General features: G+C 42.9%; 1 protein-coding gene across 1 annotated transcript in view; it reads right to left on the minus strand.

The window, feature by feature from the left end:
- Nucleotides 1-609: 609 nt before the first annotated feature.
- Nucleotides 610-15,830, minus strand: part of adcy3.L (adenylate cyclase 3 L homeolog) — a 58,121-nt gene continuing 42,900 nt past the window's right edge. The window contains exons 5-20 of the mRNA XM_018264119.2: nucleotides 15,476-15,603; nucleotides 13,387-13,545; nucleotides 13,061-13,226; nucleotides 12,732-12,851; nucleotides 11,560-11,702; nucleotides 10,823-10,984; nucleotides 9,511-9,598; nucleotides 9,154-9,270; nucleotides 7,589-7,845; nucleotides 7,427-7,508; nucleotides 6,262-6,420; nucleotides 5,569-5,715; nucleotides 5,298-5,417; nucleotides 4,990-5,116; nucleotides 3,157-3,281; nucleotides 610-2,610 (exon numbers count right to left, since the gene is read on the minus strand). Coding sequence (XP_018119608.1) covers nucleotides 2,428-2,610; nucleotides 3,157-3,281; nucleotides 4,990-5,116; nucleotides 5,298-5,417; nucleotides 5,569-5,715; nucleotides 6,262-6,420; nucleotides 7,427-7,508; nucleotides 7,589-7,845; nucleotides 9,154-9,270; nucleotides 9,511-9,598; nucleotides 10,823-10,984; nucleotides 11,560-11,702; nucleotides 12,732-12,851; nucleotides 13,061-13,226; nucleotides 13,387-13,545; nucleotides 15,476-15,603 — 2,283 coding nt within the window. The 3' untranslated portion in view covers nucleotides 610-2,427. The remainder of the gene's footprint in view (nucleotides 2,611-3,156; nucleotides 3,282-4,989; nucleotides 5,117-5,297; nucleotides 5,418-5,568; nucleotides 5,716-6,261; nucleotides 6,421-7,426; nucleotides 7,509-7,588; nucleotides 7,846-9,153; nucleotides 9,271-9,510; nucleotides 9,599-10,822; nucleotides 10,985-11,559; nucleotides 11,703-12,731; nucleotides 12,852-13,060; nucleotides 13,227-13,386; nucleotides 13,546-15,475; nucleotides 15,604-15,830) is intronic.

Below are 15,830 nucleotides of genomic sequence, written 5' to 3' on the forward strand. Positions count from 1 at the left end.
GGGTGACACCCCAATGTTTCTATATATCTGTAACCTTGTTATGAGCTAAGGGGGCCCAGTCTGAAGGTCAGTTAGGGGGAGATTTGGGGTGAGTGCTTATTTGTGCCCTGGGTACCCCTGGAACTATAACAAGGTGACCCTAATGTTTCTATATATCTGTAACCTTGTTATGAGCTAAGGGGGCCCAGTCTGAAGGTCAGTTAGGGGGAGATTTGGGGTGAGTGTTTATTTGTGCCCTGGGTATCCCTGGAACTATAGCAGGGTGACACCCCAATGTTTCTATATATCTGTAACCTTGTTATGAGCTAAGGGGGCCCAGTCTGAAGGTCAGTTAGGGGAAGATTTGGGGTGAGTGCTTATTTGTACCCTGGGTACCCCTGGAACTGTTGCAGGGTGATTGTTACCCCAATGTCATAACCTTGTAAACCAAGGGGATCGTGGCCAAATGTTGGCATCTTGAACAGAAATACCTTTGATCTTGAGAATAATTAAAGGACAAATAAACCAGTCCTTTCCGAGCCTCAATGTGTCTCTTGGACATTCTAGAACCATCTCTAGGAACCTTATGTTTTGGCGACGGCACGGAGCGTATTCACGTCAGACTCCTCGTTTCGTAGCAAGAGTGTAATTTATTAAAAGCGATACCCAAAAAAGAAAACTGACAGCAGAAGATGGTGATGTTCCACAAACTGGTTAGTCTTTCCTCGCTTTCCTCCACTGCTGCTTAGAAATATTTTACTAATAACATTCTACAGCACAAAGCATTGTCTATACCACCTGTGTCCCCCTCCCAATGCTGTTTTGGGATCACCCCAAAAGCCCTTTCCCTTGACTGCACTGCACCTTCCTCCAGTTGTTGTTTGTGGGAGGTGTAGTTCACTCCTAAAGCCGGTTGTACGTAGAAATCAACTTGAATACAGTTGACTCTTTGCTTCTACAATGAACTTGGGGGGGATCAAATTCTGACCCAGGGACTTTGTGGGGACCAAGAATTGTGCTTGTTGTGGACCAGAGGACAAGAGCAGGGGCTTCTTGTGGACGCTGCCATTTTGTATTCCAGTTGATGTTGTACAGGAATTAAACTATTACCCATCTACTTGTTATCACATAACCCCTCCCCTTTTATCTGTTACAAAAATAATTCCCATATAAGGGCAACCGGCCCAGCAATTCTTTGTCTAATTAGCTGATTTATGAACATGGGGCGTAATAGAGTTGCTCGCTGCCGCTTATGCGCGATTTACCAATGCAGACACCAGTTGGTAAATCAGGCTCAAGTCGCAGGGCAAGTCAATTACAGCTCAACAATGCAGAGGCGCAAGTAATAGCGTTTAAGCATGCACAGTTTTGCACCTCTTTTTTTCTGAGCTTTTCCCCCACCCCTGTGCCTTTGGAGAAGAAATCATGAGGTTTGGGGATACTTGTGCATATACATATGACTTTATCTACCAGCAGGAGAGCAATTTATATCTGTAAAAATATAGATCTAGAAAAAAAAAAATCAAGACCCTTCCCCATATTGTAAAATGCAACAGTTAGGCAACCGCAATATTGATCCCCCTCTGCGTGACTGTCGCTGTCATCATAGCGTTGGCCCCACTTTAAATAAAGATATTGCCACTGAGAATATGCCCCGTCGTGGTGCTACGGACTGCGAGGAAAATGGAGATCGAAGAAGTTCACTGTGGGTCAATAGCGACTGATTCTATTGGAGAGGAAACCATTTTGGGTCGTCCCAATCGATACCTGAATAATGTGGCGGATAGTTTGGGGGCAGAAGGAGATCCAGGTTGAGGGGTGCAGGCCGTATATGAAAGTGAAATACAAGCCATTGAGTAAAAATATATATAAACGTAGATTTTGTGTGGGTGCGTTTGTAGATATAGAATCTTATATAGATAGACTTTCCTTCGTTGTATCCAAATATAATTAGATATATTGCACACTATGAATTGGCCCCATCTCCAGGGTTGTCCATTTCATAACCAGTACTCGTATTTAGGCTTCGGCCTGCCCACGTGCGCTCATGGCAAAGCCATCGTCCTCTATTCGTTGTCCCGTCGTAAAGCGGTGGAATCCATCTCACGCCACATGATCACGTTCATCGTTTACGCTCCAGTCGGCTTGTTACGTGGATTCTTATTGCAAATATCCGTAGCCTTCAAGGCTATCGACTCCAGTGACCAGCGAATGTATCCGTTTCAGGAGAGGAACAGACTCTTGTTTTCGTCGTGAGGCGACAAAGCTGTAATGCCGGAGCAGTTGAAGCAAAAATGTTTAAAAGGCAACTCAAGAAAAAATAATTTTACTGTTTTTTTTGTCCTTAACTACAGCAATTTGCAAAGTCTTCCTTCTCTGCCTGTAGGGTTTCCATTGACTGGATTGTGTGGCTGCTGGGTTCCTCCATGTTGGCTTGTTGGTCAGTTATCAGGAGTTGTCCACCACTTGATGCGGGAGGGTGACTGAAGAACCGTTGATGAAGGAACCTTGCTTGTCCCGTCCTTTGAGGAAGAACGTGAGCAGTTCGCCTTTACCCTTCACGTAAATGGGACCTCGTCTTACAAAACGGAATCCATATTCCTTCAGAATGTCCTGTGTTTCCTCTACAACCTAGAGCACATACAATATAAAGAGGTTTAAAGTTTGATTTTAAAGGAGGTGTTGTTAGCCCCCCCCCCCCCAAAAAAATGTTCTGGGCTGTTCTTGTGGACCACAGACTTGTGGGTCTGTACAGAACTGCAGCTGTAGGTGGATAAAGTAGTGGGAAAGTAGTTATAACAGAGCAACATTGTGCCTTTCAACTCCAGAAGGTACTTCTGAAAGTTGAGAGGATCATAAATTTGGACACTCCAATTCATGGCCACATCTATGACTAACAAAGTCCTGGGATGCGCCATTTTTACAGATGATCCATTAGGGTTTAGCCACCTTGTACCCCTGGGTCAAAGTTATTTCTTATCAGTTACCTGTATATTCCCAATGAGAAAGATGGAGCCTTTTATTCTCAACTCCAGAAGGCACTGCTGAAAGTTGAAAGGATCATAAATTTGGACACATCTATGACTAACAAAGGCCTGTGAAGTGGCTTTTTACAAATGATCCATTAGGGTTTAGCCACCTTGTACCCCTGGGCCACAGTTATTTCTCATCAGTTACCTGTATATTGCCCATGACTCCTGTAGACTCCATTCTACTAGCGACATTCACTGTATTCCCCCAGATGTCATAATGAGGCTTGCGTGCACCGATGACACCCGCAAGTATGGCGCCTTTATTTAAACCTGAAACGAGAATGAGGCATTTTTAGAGTTTTTCCAAATAATACCTCTTATGGAGTTTATTTCCCACCATGATCGTTTGTGTAGGCGCAATGGCTTATTTGACAAAATATTGAAACAACAGATACACTAATGTCTTCTAATGACTACAGTGGATAATCTATGCATTTGCCAGACCAATGGTGCCCAAACTGGCTGGCACCCGCTAAAGGAGCCTGGAGCAGTGGCAGGTGGCTCAGCCTGAAGGGAAATAGAGAAGAAATTACCCTCGTGCACCCTGGCCTTCCCGATCTGAATGAATCCCAGGTGCTCAATGAAGGAGGCGTTGGCAACCTCAAATTCAGCGTGAAAAGCAAGAAATCACTGGCACAACTTGGGTTACTTCTAGCAGGGAGAACCCTTGCTCATTTATTGCGGATGCAACGTTTCGGGGCGTAACCCCTCATGCTTGACAAAGGGGTTACGCCCCGAAACGTTGCATCCGCAATAAATGAGCAAGGGTTCTCCCTGACAAAGGGGTTACGCCCCGAAACGTTGCATCCGCAATTAATGAGCAAGGGTTCTCCCTGCTAGAAGTAACCCAAGTTGGCTCAGCCTGAAGACCAGTTAGGGTGGGATTTGAGGATACGTCTGTTTAATAGATTACTTCCTAAATACACTTGAAACACCAGCTTAAGGATCAGCATGAGATCTGGGGTGAAAATGTATTTGGTGTATTTAGATATTGTTAGACCGATTGATTTTCCCCTCTATCTGTAACTTTATAATTTAAGGGGGAGCCCTCAACAAGGTTGAAGCTGAAAATCTCATACAGCACCATACCAAACCCATCAACCTTACACGCCACTTTAATTCTGCCAATACTGTAATACTTTCAATTTAAAGTACTCCTCTGTCCTTACTCAATGTATGTAAGTAGATCAGAGATCCCCAAAACTCTTTTGAGACCCCTTTATCTTCGCAACGGCACAACTATCCAAAGAGGAGCTTGACACTGAGTCCTAGGAAGTTTAAGGGGGATAGTGGGCTCATGGGTGGAGATGGAGCCTACCCATCACATAGGTTCTCCAAAATAAATGGTTTAGCCAATGCACCAAAAGATACTACAGGTTTGGGATCTGTTATCCAGAATGCTCAGGACCTGGGGTTTTCCGGATAATGGATCTTTCTGTAATTTGGATCTTCATACCTTAAGTCTACTTGAAAATCATATAAACATTAAATAAACCCAAGAGGCTGGTTTTGCCTCCAATAAGGATTAATTATATCTTAGTTGGGATGAAGTACAAGCTACTGTTTTATTATTACAGAAAAATTTGGGTAAAATGGAGTCTATGAGAGACAGCTTGTCCGTAATTCTGAGCTTTCTGGATAATGGGTTTCCGGATAACAGATCCCATACCTATAGTTTCCCTATATCCAAGTGATGGAAGCAAAAGCTAGTTAATAAGTGGACAAGTAAGTATGATAAATCCATCACTATCCACATGAGATCTTCAAACTGAGGGTCTCCCACCATTTCAAATGACTGAAGACACAACTGTTAAGTTACCATAAGATTCCACCCTCCTAATTAAGGAGAAGACAAAATGTGACAGATTATGTATTTACTGGAGAATCTATAAATACAAAAACTTATAACCCCCTCCCTCTCATTTGTATCCTATAACTACCCCATAATACAAGGTTCCTCTGCTGATGGAGCACCTACCTATTCGGAGCATGAAGTTGTTGAATGATTGATAGTTAATGTTCATGAGTGTCACCTTCATGGCAAGGGCAAAGTCTGCCAGATCTGCAAGGTGCTGCCAGCGCTCTTTGTCAGAGATTTCTTCTTTCTGGAATAAAGACAGGGCAACATGAGTCAATGAGCAAAGATGGAGCAGATATTGGTGATCTGATTGGATTCTATAAGATTGCCCAGAATATTTTAATTTTTAAGGCCAAATATCCTCCTTGAAGGTCTAAGCTTCATCTCAACTAGGAATGTGGTCATCTGGAGCAGTGATAGGTATATACCTTTAAAGTATTGTTATATCCATTGGAGTTCGAATCAGGAGTCACCCCGGAAGCTGCCATATATGTGCTGCCGATGGTCTTTATCTTTGTGATGCAACGGAACTGAGGTTCATCCAACAGCTATATACAAAGCAAAAAGGGAAGAAAATCTGAAAACAACTATATGGCAGACAAGGGTCTGTTTTCTTTGCAATGGATTGTATCTCAAGGAGGCGGGGAACCTAGACCCGCGTGTGGGAAATGTGGGCAATGAATATAAATGAATACATACCGCATCAAAGTCAGAGATAATCTCATTAAGAAACCTCAGGCACTCGATTCCTCCATTGTTGATGCTTTCTTCTGTATAAAAATCAGAGAAGTTTGGGATGGACGCAAACATTACCCCAATCTCGTCATATGACTGGCTGTAGAGCTCCTAAAAGTCAATGGAAAAATTCTGATATTACATTGGACTCACATTTCTCTAACATGATGTTGTAAACAGTGGTTTTGGAGGTTATACCTTTGGTTAGGTATCCCCAAGTCTAGAAATGAGAATAACCATTGAGCCACTGTTCCAACAATATACAACACTTGACCTTCATACTAAGCTTCCAGGAGTATCTAGAAGAGCAAATAGACTTTCTCCTCAAATGCCAACTTTATTGGTTCACCGTGTCAGCTGAGTATTTGCACTGATCTCTGGCAGATCGTCTATAATGGTAAACTCCTCTACAAAAATACTGGTGCTACCAATCATGTGTAAAAACAGCAGTGGAGGAAAAGGAACCCTCAACGAGCTTCTTGAATATTGACTAAAAAAATAATTGGTGAATATCATCAATGTAATGGGACATCCCATCTATGTATTGGAGTGCAAAGTGCAAGTGAACAAATAATAGCCTCAAATATAGCAAGAATTTAATTCTTTAACCCCCCCGTGACATGATAAAGGGCACTAGGCTAGAGTCTCCTCTTTCACCTCATCTCGTTTCTTGGATCCCAAGAAGTGCCTAGCAACATGTTCAGGCAGCATGTTGGTGACCAGAGCTTCGTTCCAGCGCCTCATGTCATAAACCTTCTCCTTCTGTTCATGGACATCGATCTTCCACAAGAACAATGTTCTGGCCAACTTCTCCACCTGCCGAGTAAAAGGGTCAGCGCAAGCCACATCTTTAGAATGGTTATGCATAGGCATGTGTTCTGTTGCCTCCTCCTTCCCACTTTTCCCATTTTTATAAGTTCCTCTGCAATACAGTTGCTTAACAATTCCAGCCAGCTCCATACTTGGCAGCTTAGTCCATTTAGTGTAGATAGGAATATGCTCCACCCATGCTGACAAATTCAGTAGCATTAACAAGAGTGCTTGTTGCAATAAACTCTTTCAACTAAGTTTCTTAACCTTGTGTCTCCAGGTATTACTGGACCATTACACCCAATATTCCTTAACATACAGTTACTAGTTGAATTATGCTGGGACTTGTAGTCCAACAATACATAGGGAGCCAAGGTTCAGAAACAAGACACTACTTATTAAAGGGCATGTAAAGGCAAAAAAATAAAATCCCATTTTTACTTTAATGAAAAAGAAACCTATCTCCAATATACTTTAATTAAAAAATGTGTACCGTTTTTATAAGAAACCTGACTGTATGCAGTGAAATTCTCCCTTCATTTACTGCTGTGGATAGGAATTGTCAGACGGTCCCTAACTGCTCTGCAGGGAAACAATCATACTTATGAACAGCAGGGAGAGCCCCCGCCTTACTTCCCAGCCATGCAGAACTCAAGCAGCTTTGTTTATGACGATCCCTAAGCAGCCCAGACCACACTGAGCATGTGCAGGGTCAGGGTCAGGCAAAGATGTATAACAAAGTTACAATATGGTGACCCCCTGTGGCCAACTTTGAAAGCATAAATCATTTGTTTGATTAGGCTTGTGGTGCAGTAAGTTCATGTTTATATTTAGTATACAAAATACAGCATTTCTAGCCTTATTCTATTTTAGACTTTCCTTGTCCTTTAATGGGACAGATGGTGTTTGAGAGATGTAAAGATGCCTGTATATGAATTTCAGTTCAAAACAGAGAATATCAGAGGTGGCAGTTGATCCCACTCACATAACAGAGATGGAGTGTGGCACTTACGTGTCGTGCAAAGTAGTAGAAGCTGATCATCATGATGAAAATCATGACCGTCATGGAGTATTTGGAAGGTACCAATAAAGCCCTGGAAAGAAACCTAAAGTTAAGAGATGCCACCAGCTTTATAATAAGATTTAATAAAGATGTATGATCTGAAATTCTCACAAGTAGCCGTTGAACCTCTTATTGTCATAATCATCGAAGATCGGTCTCCAGGCATAAATGTTGACCACGCCGGCGGCAATGGTAATCATCAGCATGAGAGTTAGCTTGACCATATGGCTGACTTGCACCAGCATGATGGTGGCTATGAGGGCCAGTACAGCAATATAACTGTAATACTTGGGGTTCTCAACACAACCCCAAGCTTCTTGGTCATGGGACGTCATATTGAGAGTGCTGTAGTACTGCAGGCAGCTGAGCTGTGGGGCAGAGAGCAAGCAGAAACATTATTAAAGTCACTTTCCTCTCAACGACCTTAATCAGTTTCCTCTCTAAGTCAGTTTTCTCCCCCTGTCAGTTCCTCCTACTGATCTCACTGTCAGCTCTAACTGTCAGATTCCTCTCACTGTCAGTTTCCTCTTACTAATTCATTGTCAGTTTCCTCTCACTGATATGTCAGGTTCCTCTTACTGATCAGTGACAGATTCCTCCCACTGATCTCACTGTCAGTTTCCTTTCCCTGATTTCACTGTCAGTTTATCTCATTGTCATTTTTCTCCCACTGATCTCACTGTCAATTTCTTCCAGCTGATCTCACTGTGTTTCCTCTAACTGTCAGATTCCTCTCACTGTTTCATTGTCAGTTTCCTCTCACTGATATGTCAGGTTCCTCTTACTGATCAGTGATAGATTCTTCCCACTGATCTCACTGTCAGTTTCCTTTCACTGATTTCACTGTCAGTTTATCTCATTGTCATTTTTCTCCCACTGATCTCACTGTCAATTTCTTTCAGCTGATCTCACTGTTTCCTCTAAGGGTAGGATTCCACAAGCGATTTTGTTGCAATCCGACGCACTGCGACGAAACACTTATCGTCTGCATCCGACAGTCGTGTCGCGTCGGATCAATGCTGCGACACAATTCTATCTCTTACCTTATTTTTGTCGCAGCGCATCGGATTGCAACAAAATCGCTCGTGGAGTCCTACCCTTACTGTCAGATTCCTCTCACTGCGAGTATCCTCTCATTAATCTCATGGTTGATCTCACTGACAGTTTCCTTTCAGTGTCAGTACCCTCTACTGGTCTTACTGTCAGTTTTCTCTTACTGATCTGTCAGTTTCTTCTCACTCATCTCACTGTCAGTTTCCTCCCACTCATCTCACTGTCAGTTTACTCTCATTGTAGGTTTTTGCTCACTGATCTAGCTGTAAATTTCCTCTCACTGTCAGCTTCTTCTCACTAATCTTACTGTATCCTCTCACTGATCTCACTGTCAGTTTCCTTTCACTGATCTCACTGTCAGTTTCCTCTAACTGATCTCACCGTCTGTTTCTTCTTACTAATCTCACTGTTCCCTCTACTGATCTCACTGTCCGTTTTCCTCTTACTGATCTGTCCGTTTCTGCTCACTGATCTCACTGTCAGTTTTCTCCCACTAATTTCAATGTCAGTTTCCGCTCACTGATCTCACTGTTGTTACTCTGTTACAGGGTGTGATCGATTTAGTTAATTATTGTTCTGTACAGTGGAACATGCAGAATATAGACAAATATCTGAATACTTACCATATCCACTATATCTGCCATTGTAAGAATAAATATGGCGGACATTGCCCATGTGTTACGTGCCCACCTTGTCCGATCAATCCATGTAGAAAAGGCAACTAATTTTTTTGGAAAAACCTAGAAGGTCACAGACAGGAGAAGTGAGTAAAGCAAAGAGATCATGTTGAATGCACAATTGATATAAACACCCAGATGAGACTCTTACTACATAACATATCCATTAGTTTACCTTCAGGTGCAGATTCCTACTCTAACACTTCTCCTGGTGGAAGGCTGGGGTTTGGCCTTTCTATTGAGCAGGGGAAAATCCTGAAAACATGGCACTTGTGCCGTAAATGTAAAAAGAAATGTACTTACCCTGGGAAATATGGCTGCAAGCGAACAGATCGTCAGAACTAGAAGAAGAATTTCACCAATAACGAAGGTCACGTAATTAGCAACAAGCCTGGGCACAAGAAGAAATAAAAACGGCTTGTTCTCTCTGTACAGACTATGAGCAAACTTAGGGGACTGTTCCTGCTGAATTGTGCTTAGTACAGGGAATACCTATGCTGCCATAGTTTTATGGGATCTCTCTGTACAGACTATGAGCAAACTTAGGGACTGTTCCTGCCGAATTGTGCTTAGTACAGGGAATACCTATGCTGCCATAGTTTTATGGGATCTCTCTGTACAGACTATGAGCAAACTTAGGGACTGTTCCTGCTGAATTGTGCTTAGTACAGGGAATACCTATGCTGCCATAGTTTTATGGGATCTCTCTGTACAGACTATGAGCAAACTTAGGGACTGTTCCTGCTGAATTGTGCTTAGTACAGGGAATACCTATGCTGCCATAGTTTTATGGGATCTCTCTGTACAGACTATGAGCAAACTTAGGGACTGTTCCTGCTGAATTGTGCTTAGTACAGGGAATACCTATGCTGCCATAGTTTTATGGGATCTCTCTGTACAGACTATGAGCAAACTTAGGGGCTGTTCCTGCTGAATTGTGCTTAGTACAGGGGAATACCTATGCTGCCATAGTTTTATGGGATCTCTCTGTACAGACTATGAGCAAACTTAGGGACTGTTCCTGCTGAATTGTGCTTAGTACAGAGGAATACCTATGCTGCCATAGTTTTATGGGATCTCTCTGTACAGACTATGAGCAAACTTAAGGGGCTGTTGCTGCTGAATTGTGCTTAGTACAGAGGAATACCTATTCTGCCATAGTTTTATGGGATCTCTCTGTACAGACTATGAGCAAACTTAGGGGCTGTTCCTGCTGAATTGTGCTTAGTACAGGGAATACCTATGCTGCCATAGTTTTATGGGATCTCTCTGTACAGACTATGAGCAAACTTAAGGGGCTGTTGCTGCTGAATTGTGCTTAGTACAGAGGAATACCTATTCTGCCATAGTTTTATGGGATCTCTCTGTACAGACTATGAGCAAACTTAGGGGACTGTTCCTGCTGAATTGTGCTTAGTACAGGGAATACCTATGCTGCCATAGTTTTATGGGATCTCTCTGTACAGACTATGAGCAAACTTAGGGGACTGTTCCTGCTGAATTGTGCTTAGTACAGGGAATACCTATGCTGCCATAGTTTTATGGGATCTCTCTGTACAGACTTTGAGCAAACTTAGGGGACTGTTGAGGGAAGACACTAGACAACAAGACTTACATGGGGTCGATGAGAATCTGCACAATGGCTGTGAATAACAACACGACACAGGAACAGCTGAAGGCAGCTCCGCTCTGCTTCTCCTTCTCTACAGAAAACCTGGTCTCCATTTCTGGGTTGATAAAGCGCATGGACAAGCGGTAGGTGTATTTCCCTTTAAGGCTGGAGCAAATGATGAATAAGTAAGTGTGTAAGAGATACAGAGCTGTTCCAGAGCAAACACAACCGAAATACCCACAGGTACTAAAGTCTGAAGCATTATAGTGCAATAAAACCTTTCCTCAGCTCTTCAATGCCAGCAGCCTCATTGACATGCAAAATAATCCTCCAATGAGAATTCTAGCTCACTTATGTCAGTCTGGCTCCATGTTCTTTGTCCCTCCCACTGTATCTGGAAGTTTTACACACAGTTTTAGAACAACTAAATGGCAGTTCACCCTCCTTTATGACGTCTGAATCCATTGCTAAGATTACACAATAATCTCCCTATGTAGGATAACAACAGGATGGCTGACATAGTGCAGGGAAGCAGCTTTCTTGGTAGAGCAGTGGGGTGAATATTGGGTTTACCACCAATTAATGTGTGTGTTTGTCCTTCAGATCCACTGGCTTTAGTCAGTTAGTTTTTTGGGAGGAGGGTTAGAGGTATGTCCATGTTATTCTTAAACTTCAGCTCCCCAAATCCCCCCAAGGCAGCCATAGGCACTCCCAGCATCCTCTCCTTCCCACAGACTCACACTTGCACGGTCTCTCTCTCCAGCAGTGCCTCATTGAGAAGTTTGTTGAGTTCCTGCTCGTTCTGCTGAGCGTCAATAACCCTCTCGGCCAAGTCTCTCAGGCGCAGACGTCTTCGTGGGTTGGGGAAAGATGGATTCACAACCTGCATGTGAGAACAGAACAAAAGTAAAAGCTCTTATTGGCCTATGTATGGAGTTGTTTAGTTTGTTTCAACAATATCACATAGAAAATCAATCAGATTTCTATTGAATATCCAGTTGGGTAAGGACCACATGTAGAAAGTAAGGCAAAAGAAGACAGTAGGACAAAATGGAGAGAGTAAAGAAAGAGGGAAATAGTAAGACAAGATGGAGATAGTACGGCAAGATGGAGGATAGTAGGGCAAGATGGACACAGTAGAGCAAGATTGAGATAGTAGGTAAGTAGGACAAGATGGAAACAGTAGGGTAAGATGGAAGACAGTAGGGAAAGCTAGAGACAGCAGGACAAGATGGAGACAGTAAGAAAGATTAAGACAGTAGGACAAGATGAGAGACTAGAGCAAGATGGAGACGGTAGGGCAAGATTGAGACAGTAGGGCAAGATGGAGACAGTTGGGCAAGATGGAGACAGTAAGGAAAGATTATGACAGTAGAACAAGATGGATACAGTAGGGCAAGATGGAGACAGTTGGGCAAGATGAAGACAGTAAGGAAAGATTACGACAGTAGGACAAAATGGAGGCAGTAGGGCAAGATGGAGACAGTAAGGAAAGATTAAGACAGTAGGACAAGATGGAGAGAGTAGAGCAAGATGGAGAGAATAGGGCAAGATGGAGACAGTAGGGCAAGATGGAGACAGTTGGGCAAGATGGAGAGAGTAAGGAAAGATAACGACAGTAGGACAAGATAGAGACATTAGGACAAGATGTAGAGAGTAAAGCAAGAGGAAGATAGTAGGGCTCCCTAGCTGACACCTCTCTCACCATTAAAATGGATTTGGAGGATTGTTCTGGGCAGAAGGCATCCATAGGCACATCAAAGAAACATCCCCGAGCCACATACAGGTTAGGGATGCAAGATTCATCTGATATGTTTAATATAATGTCAATCTAGTGGCTTTGCAACTACAGAAACATTTGAACCAAAAAGTGACTTCCATATCATGTTATATCAGTTATTGCCCTCCTCACCCTGGTGTCCAGCTCCTCATTCTCATCCGGGGTGGTACAGGTGGTGTGAATGCTGCCGTTGCATTCCTTGGTGTTAATTAGCTGTGGAGTGTTCCCGTGGGACGATGTGAGTGACAGCTTCTGAACAGAACGAGGCAAGATGGAGGCAAGGATAAGGAACCAATAACAATCGTGTTCAATTAAACACTAAGCATATTGGCTAAATCCTAAGGCATATTCTGGATTTGGTGCATCCCCAGTACCATAATCTACATTCCCATCCTGCACCAAGGTAAGGGTCCAACCAATAAGCACAAACTAATGTAGACCTGGGAAAAACCAAGACTCACCACCCCATTGATGCCGTTCTTGTTTATTGGCTGCTTTGGTACAACTACAAGGTAGGTCACAATGCCCTTTTCTCTCAGATAATCACACCTTGTACCTCCTTCCCCTGGTTCCACCTCAAACTCCCCCTTCAGGCAGTCGTAGGTGCTTTGGGAAATATGGACCCTTCTGCAAACAAAACGGAAATAGTACCAGTAACACATGAAGGTATCACAAGAACAATATGGGCAGCTTGGGTATGTTTGAAAGAATTTGCTGAAGGCAAGTTGCATCATGCTTTTTCCTAAAAAGAAATAACAACATGCACCGTTGCAGCCTCTTTACCTACCCTGGAATTCCTCCAGCCTCCATCTTGTTGGCCAAGGTCACATCGGTGGACCAAACGTCATACTGCCAGCGCTTCTGCCCCAGGACCCCTCCAATCACTGTCCCTGAATGGACTCCAACCCGCATGTCCACATCTGTCTTTGTCTTCTCTCTCACGTAACTGCTCAACAAGATGGGCCACAGGGATAAAAACAAAAAAAGGAAATACATTACCCAGTTTTTGTAGTTTGTTGTTGAATGTTAAGATTTACCATTTAAGTCCCTGGGGGGGGGGCAGGGTGGTTCTGCACATAGAGGGACCGTGCAGAGTAGCAGTTTCAGAAGAGTGTGTGATAGGGGGTTCAACAAGACAAGAAGAAGACAGTAAGATGAAATGTAGAGAGCAATTAAAGAGACAGAAGGTCAAATGGAGATAGTAAAGTAAGGTGGAGACAGCAGGATAAGAGGTACAGAGCAAATCAAGAGACAGTAGGTCAAATGGAGATAGTAAAGTAAGGTGGAGTAAGCAGGATAAGAGGTACAGAGCAAATCAATAGACAGTAGGTCAAATGGATATAGTAAAGTGGAGACAGCAGGATAAGATGTAGAGAGCAAATCAAGACACAGTAAGACAAATAGAGATAGAAAGTAAAGTGGAGACAGTAGTATAAGATGTAGAGAGCAAATCAAGACACAGTAGGGCAAATGGAAATAGAAAGGTAAGGTAGAGACAGTTGGATAAGATGTAGAGAGTAAAGCAAGAGGGAGATAGAAGGACAAGACAGTAGCAATGGAACAAGATGGAAACAGTAGAGTAAGATGGAGACAGTAGGACAAGATGGAGACAGTAGGCAGATGTAGAGCGTAAAGCAAGAGGAAGATAGTAAGGAAAGACAGAAAGAGTAAGTCAAGATGGAGACAGCAGGACAAGACTGAGACAGAAGATCAAGATGGAGATATTAGGGAAAAGATGGAGACAGCAGAAAAAGATGGAGACAGTAGGACAAGATATAGACAGTAGAACACGATGGAGACAGTAGAACAAGATGGAGACAGTAGAACAAGATGGAGACAGTAGAACAAGATGGAGACAGTAGAACAAGATATAGACAGTAGAACAAGATGAAGACAGTAGAAAAAGATGGAGACAGTAGAACAAGATATAGACAGTAGAACAAGATGAAGACAGTAGAAAAAGATGGAGACAGTAGAACAAGATATAGACAGTAGGACAAGATATAGACAGTAGGACAAGATATAGACAGTAGAACAAGATGGAGACAGAAGGGCAAGGTATAGACAGTAGAACAAGATGGAGACAGTAGAACAAGATGGAGACAGTAAAACAAGATGAAGACAGTAGAACAAGATGAAGACAGTAGAAAAAGATGGAGACAGTAGAACAAGATGGAGACAGAAGGGCAAGGTATAGACAGTAGGACAAGCTGGAGACAGTAGAAAAAGATGGAGACAGTAGAATATGTTGGAGCCAGTAGTGAGTAGACTAATATGCTCCTATATTTCTCTGCAACTCAACTACTCACTTCCACCTCTGAGCTGAAATAGTGAAACTCACTAAGAGCCTGCTATCTGCTCCTTGGCCCCATATAATAATCTCTCCCAAGGATGTGCCCACTAAGTTGCACCTACTGAGTTGCACCAAAACTGCCGTAAAAGCTGTAGCTGAAAAAAGTTGCAGCAACAATCTTTCTGCCAGTCAGTCTAGTCTGTTATGTCCATGTGCCGATATATCTGTTGTCAGATGGGGGGTAGGGTATTGTCAGAAAAGTGTTTGAGCCATTCCAGGGGATTGTCCACGTTGTCCACTGTTGGGCAATTTAGTCTAAACCCAATCTCCAGATGAAAATGAAACCAGTTACAGTATATACAGTAAGTACAAGGCTAGAGATATTGAATCATAACAGGCACAACAATTGCTCAAGGCCTAGTAACCCATAGCAACCAAGATACGGGCTTTAAACAGACCAGGAAATGCTTCCTGCTAACTCGTTGCTATGGGCTACTAGACCTCTAGCAATCTTTACACCTAAATTTATTGAGCATTCGAAAAGAGACCTGCCTGCCCCTTCCGATGTGCTGGGAGTACTCACGATATGGCGTCCACCATAGCAAGTCCCATCATTATGGAGCAGGCAGCGTGATCCTCCCGATAGTCGGGGAGCCCACAGATACAGTAGTAACAATCGCCCAAAATCTTGATGCGCAGCTGGTGGTTTTTCTGTAACATGAGAGAAAGCATTTCTGTTATACCAGGAATTTCAATTGGTCTTCTGTCTACATCATACCAAAAGTTCATTCTTTTCAATGGGAACTAAAAACTGGTTTCTAGGGAGTGCAGTCCTGGCAACCAGAAATCAGTATGATTGTGTTTATCATTATATTTAGTGTCACTTGTCTTTCTATTTGCCTCTTCTCCTACTTCTCTCACAGACGCTCTCATTCTAA

The sequence above is a fragment of the Xenopus laevis genome, chromosome 5L (assembly GCF_017654675.1).
Source record: "Xenopus laevis strain J_2021 chromosome 5L, Xenopus_laevis_v10.1, whole genome shotgun sequence".
Lineage (NCBI taxonomy): Eukaryota > Metazoa > Chordata > Amphibia > Anura > Pipidae > Xenopus > Xenopus laevis.